A 6,000-nucleotide genomic window follows, 5' to 3' on the forward strand; every position below is an offset into this window, starting at 1 on the left:
CCCTGCATTGGGCTCCCTGCTCAGTGGGGAGTCTGCTTCTCCCTCTGCCTCTGCCCCTCCCCCCTGCTCATGCTCTCTCTCAAAAGTAAATAAAATCTTTAAAAAAAAAGCCAAACTTTAAAATCTTAAAAAAAAAGGGGGGGGGCGCCTGGGTGGCTCAGTTGGTTAAGCTACTGCCTTCGGCTCAGGTCATGATCCTGGAGTCCCAGGATCGAGTCCCGCATCGGGCTCCCTCCTCAGCGGGGAGTCTGCTTCTCCCCCTGACCCTCTTCCCTCTCGTGCTCTCTCTCATTCTCTCTCTCTCAAATAAATAAATAAAATCTTTAAAAAAAAAAAAAAAAGGGGGGGGGGAATGGCCAGAGGGAGGCTTTGGCTCTTAATCCCAGGACAGGATGGCCAACTTTTGCCCTGATCTTCTGTATGCTCATTTATTTGGCAGTTAATAACTGTTCTCTTACCCTCATTCTATCGCTTCTATTACTTTTACCATTTTAGGATTTTGATTCTCTATTCTGAAGCATCTAAAATCCCACACGTTCGCCAGGAGTCACTGGCAGAGCTCCAGGCATTTATCTCCCAATCTGCACCCCAGAAATGGTACAGCGCTGCTGGCTCTGACTGCGAGTCTTGCGATGAAACAGGCAGCGCTGGCGCTTGGGTTCCGACTGCTGTTGAATACAGTCAAAGGTGACAAGCAGCAGAGGACTTTATTTTCCACTGACACGACAGATGCCGCCTCACAGCCCTGCAGGTGCACACCACTTCCAGGTCTGAAGGATTCTGCCACGTGGAGGGAGAAGAGGCTCCATACCAGGACTCAGACTAAAAGCTCAGCCCCAGAGAGAGTTTACGAACAGCACAGAGGCTATAAGAGAGAGCTTTCCAAAAGAAAGTCTTCAAGGTGGGCCAAAGATGAGGGCTTGGCAGTCCTTCCCGGGGCAGGCTTGGGAGTCAGGCCTCTGCCCAGGCAGGAAGAGCTGGGGCATGCCAGCCAGCCCCCGGGTGAACCTCCGAAGCTCTTGCCACAGGAACCCACAATGGTCCACAGGCAGCCTGCTCCAAAGTCATGATCTAGAGAGGCTTTGCTGGTGCAGAGGCCAGGCTGGTGAGGCTGAGCAGGGGCTGTAGTTTGAGGTGGCTGGCTGGGTTGATACTTGCCTGCAGGATCCAGCCCACCCAAGGCAGAAGGAGGGGTGCAAGCAGAGGAGGGGTGGAGATGGCGAAGGGAAAGCCCCCCACTGCCCTCCACCCAGACCCACAATACCCTCACTCCTCACTGGGGCGCTGTCCTCCTGTAAACGCCTCACATTCCAGTTCACCTCGGTCTGCTGAGGATCCAGTCCACTGGAGCCAGCCCCTCCCCTGAGAGCCTCAGAGCCCTGGGAGAAGGATGCATTAGCTCCTTGTTGCTGCCATAACAAATCACCACCAATCTTGTGGCTTAAAACATGAATGTAGGGCACCTGGGTGGCTCAGTCGTTAAGCGTCTGCCTTCGGCTCAGGTCACGATCCCACGGTCCTGGGATCGAGTCCCACATCGGGCTCCCTGCTCAGTGGGAAGCCTGCTTCTCCCTCTCTTGCTCTCCCTGCTTCTGTTCCCTCTTGCTGTCTCCCTCTCTGTTGAAAAATAAATAAAATCTTAAAAGAAAAAAAAACACAAAAAAACGGCGCCTGGGTGGCTCAGTTGGTTGGGCGACTGCCTTTGGCTCAGGTCATGGTCCTGGAGTCCCGGGATCGGGTCCCGCATCGGGCTCCCTCCTCAGCAGGGAGTCTGCTTCTCCCTCTGACCCTCCCCCCTCTCATGTGCTCTCTCTCTCATTCTCTCTCTTTCAAATAAATAAATAAAATCTTAAAAAAAAAAAAAAAAACTGAGGCTCAGAGAGGCTAGATGACTTGCTCAAGGTCGTATAAGAAATGGCCAAGCTAGGGGCGCCTGGGTGGCTCAGTCGTTAAGTGTCTGCCTTCAGCTCAGGTCATGATCCCAGGGTCCTGGGATCGAGCCCCGCATCGGGCTCCCTGCTCAGCGGGAAGACTGCTTCTCCCTCTCCCACTCCCCCTGCTTGCGTTCCCTCTCTCGCTGTCTCTCTCTGTCTGACAAAATAAATAAAATCTTTAAAAAAGAAAGAAAGAAATGGCCAGGCTAGGCCTCAAACCCAGGCCTCCTCTCAGTACACTTTTCTTGACATTCTAGCATCTACCATGACTGCAGCCGCCCCCAGCCCCGTGGGCACTCCTGGGTAGATACCTACGCCTTCAGACTCGGGATCTAGCAGACACCCACAACACCGACTGATTAAATATTATTTGGGAGTACAAGGAGCCTTGTTTTCTCTGCAGGGAATGGACCCAGGGCCCCAATTTGGTTAGGGATGAGAGAGGGACACTGAAAGATGACCAAATGTCAGACCTACTGGCCACACTGAGGACCAAGGGAAGGATGGGGCTCAAGTGTGACAGGTGATTTGCACCTGATACTCTCGTCCAGGCCCACATATGCTGCAGGACCCAGCAAGTTGAGGGAGAGCAAGAGCCAGAGTTGCTGATGGGCCCACTGAGGACTTTCTCAGACCAGGCCCCTGAAGGACTTGCCCCTGACCACTGGCTTCCCACCAACCTGAGCAGTGGCTCAAGATGCACAGCTGTGGGCTGGAGTTGTCCCTCTGGGTTCCAGGGGCACAATAATGGGGGACACCCAATAAGAAGCCTTGGTGGAGCAGTTGAGTTACCATAGAAACATTCTACTGGTGTCACAATCTTGTTCCATGGCAGCTCCATGGCTGCCTGTGTCCACAGAAAACCTGAGCCAACCAAGAGCCAGGTAGCTCGGAGCTCTCTGCTCAGGAAGTGTGAACAGAAAAGCCGCCCAGAGTGAGGCGTGACACAAAAGACCCCGTGGTTTGAGAGGATAGCACCATGAGGTCCTTCCCCCCCCCCCGCAGACAAGGCCTCTTGAGGTACCTACAGGTTGACTGGTGGATGCCCCTTGCTCAGCTAACCCAGCCTGGCCCTTCAGATCCTACATGGACTGTCCCCCACCCCTGGCCAATGGCCCAACCCGCACAACCTCTGGGCACTCGAGGCCCAGACACAAAGGCTGGTTTGTGTGGAAGGAAAGCCTTTTAGGAGGAAGACAACCAACTCCCTACCCCTCAGGGAAGCAGCCATGGGCAGGAGTTGGGTACTGGGTCCCACCAGCAATACTTGGGCTCGTAAGTTACCAAAAGCCAGGAAATACAAGCCCTGTAAAAGAGGGGTTGTGTGTTGATACCCCAGGCCTAAAGCCAGCCATACCCTAGCGCCTCAGCTCCACAGGGGACACTGAACATCTACCTGTTCAGAAATCGCTCATACCACCCCAGCGGAGCTGCGTCCTCCTCCAAAGGTGGGGCCAACAGGTCCGAGCATTCTTCCCAGACACATGCAGTCATTATTCCAGCTCAGTGTGGAACGCTTCCCGTGCCTCCTCCCAGCCAGGGAGACAGCCACAGCCACCCCAGCATCGCTGAGGAAGGGCCCTGGGAACGGAGGAGCAGCAAACGCCCCAAGCCAAGAAAGGGAGGAGACGGGAAAGCAGGCAGGAAGAACAAGGAAGCCAGTCAGCCCATAGGCATTTGTGGATATAGTACTAAAAGGGGCCCTGGGGCTGACATGACAAAGCAAGATAGGATGAAGTGCCTCCACCTAGGAAGGACAAGAAGCTCCTAAGAAATGGCTGGAGCTCACAACCGAGGAGCAAAAGGGAGGCTGGCCCCACAGAGGGGGCTATCAGCTGCAGAGCTGGACCCAGTGAGAAAGGGAGACACACAGACATACGCACAGCACGGCCCTGAGCTTGGCACAACCAAGGGAGCTAGATGGAATGAGCGAGAGGCTGCCCAGTGACAACAGGATTTGTTTTCCGCAGAAGCCAGAAAACATTCAAACACAGGAAAGCATGCAAAGGAAGCACCACTCCCAGGCAGCAAGAACAGCTGAGCATGCGTGACCTACCACAGGCCGGCCAGCCAGCAGGGACACGCGGCTGGCCAGGTCCTCTTCTCCGCACCCCCACCCAACACCATCCTCAGCTGAAGCATGGAGGCAGGAGCCCAGGCCAGAGACACGATGAGTTTCTGAGGCAAGGTTTACGTAGACTTTATTGTTACAAGGAGGGCCATACCGAGTAGGGGGCCTTATAAACCAATATATGTGGTCCCAGGATGTCACCATGGAGAAATGGAGAGGTCATGACTGCAGAAGAGGTCACTGTAATTGAAGGACATGATCCCGGGAAGACCAGCCAGGGATGCAGCAGACATGATCAGGAGAGGCCGGGGGTGGTCAGGTCACAGGGTGAGGGACAGGACAGCCCCCTTCACTCCCGCTTCTTGTAGCTCTCCAGATGCGACAGGACCCAGCCCGATGGCAGGAGGAAACACAGGAAGCAGGAGGTGAGCCCAACGGCAACATCCTACAGAGCACAAGAAAGAAGGAACCCGCACAATAAGGATTCCCCCAGGCTCCCCAAAGCCTGAGCAGTCTTCCCAGGCAGCAGAAAACCCCTTTCAGGGGAGTCAGGATTCAGGCTCCGGAGGAGGGACACAGCAGACCCAAGGCCCACTCCAGGCCCTGAGGTAAAGGGTCAGATGGGGGGTGGGGACCAGCCTGGGTTAGGATCCAGAGAAATCCAAAAGCGGAAGGGACAGAAACAATGATTTAAACCTGTTCGGTCTCTTGGGATCCAGGAACCTTGCACTGGCTGATAAGGTAAAATGCACCTCCCCTTCTTTGCCGTAAAAACTCTCTTTGGGGCGCCTGGCTGGCTCAGTTGGTGGAGCATGCAGCTCTTGAGCTCAGGGTTGTGAGTTCGAGCCCCACACTGGGTGTAGAGATTACTTAAAAATACAATTTTAAACAAACAAAAAAACCAAAAGAACCCCTCTCTTCCCATCTCCTTTCCAGGACTGCTGTTCAACCTCTGAGGCTAGGGATAAGAGACTTTTCACAGCCACCTCCATATTCCCGTTAAGAACACAGCACAACTTGGGAGTTAGACTTCAGTTCAAATTCTTTGCTCCTGAAGGTTTGACTTTTGACAAGTGAATACAGTGCTCCTAAATGGATCCCTTAACCACGAACTAGAGATGACAGCCCTTTGTCCTCGGGGTCCCAGGGACCAGAGCAGCAGTCTTGGTAGTGCCCAGGATGCAGTAGGCACTCAACAGATGCCAGCTACAATTAGGATCACTACCATTTCCGCAATCACAGCGCTCTTCAGGCTTTGATCCTAACTGGGGCCCGCTGACTTGGACTCTCAAGACTGGCCGAGTTCTGCCGCGGAGACAAATGCATACAAAGCGCCAAACAGGTGACAGTCATTAAGGGTTAAACTCTCCCACATTCCTGGAAATTACCAAGACCCACCTTCCCTAACAATGAACAGCGGCAACAACCATCACCGTCGCTGACAGGCGTCAGGCACCCCCAGTGAACCAATGATTAAACAGGCTTAGAGAGAGGGCTAAGGGCTCGAGGCTGCACAGCGTGTAAGCGACAGGAATGTGACTGGCAGGATCTGACCCGAGAGCCTGGGGTTGACTGAGCCCCGACTGCTGCCCGGGCACTGTCCCTTTCCTCCGCGCCCTCCAGACACGCCCAAGCCAGCACTGCCGCCCCCCGCTAGGCTGCCGGCCGCGAGGTGCAGGGCACTCGAACTCGCCGCAGGACCCCAGACTGGCGCGTTGCCTAATCCCGTGCCCCTCCCGCCCCATTCCTCACCATGGTCCCGAGCTCCTCCCGCGGAGGCTTGGAATGGATCTGGGCACGCTGCACCGGGAGCCTCCGGGTGAGACCTGTCAGGCCCCTGAGCAGCTGCGCGGTCAACAAAGACATGACCGCAGGGAATGACGACAGTTACCAGCTCCTGCCCAAGGTCGGGAAGTCAAAATGGCGCTGCCGGCCGGAAATTCCGGCGCCGGGGAGGCCGGAAATCGGCGGCCCGGAAGTCTCCCCGAAATTACG

At 55.0% G+C, this 6,000-nt stretch overlaps 1 protein-coding gene across 1 annotated transcript; it reads right to left on the reverse strand.

The window, feature by feature from the left end:
• Positions 1–4,109: 4,109 nt before the first annotated feature.
• COX8A (cytochrome c oxidase subunit 8A) lies at positions 4,110–5,951 on the reverse strand. Its single transcript, XM_028117839.1, has 2 exons — positions 5,758–5,951; positions 4,110–4,450 (listed from the first exon to the last, which is right to left on the reverse strand). Exons 1-2 carry the CDS (start codon positions 5,869–5,871, stop codon positions 4,355–4,357), a joined length of 210 nt encoding a protein of 69 aa, XP_027973640.1. The 5' UTR covers positions 5,872–5,951; the 3' UTR covers positions 4,110–4,354.
• Between the last annotated feature and the right edge of the window lie 49 nt (positions 5,952–6,000).

Source organism: Eumetopias jubatus, unplaced genomic scaffold (genome assembly GCF_037043125.1).
Source record: "Eumetopias jubatus isolate StellerSeaLion01/CBP00866 unplaced genomic scaffold, mEumJub1_p1.0 scaffold_13, whole genome shotgun sequence".
Classification (NCBI taxonomy): Eukaryota; Metazoa; Chordata; class Mammalia; order Carnivora; family Otariidae; genus Eumetopias; species Eumetopias jubatus.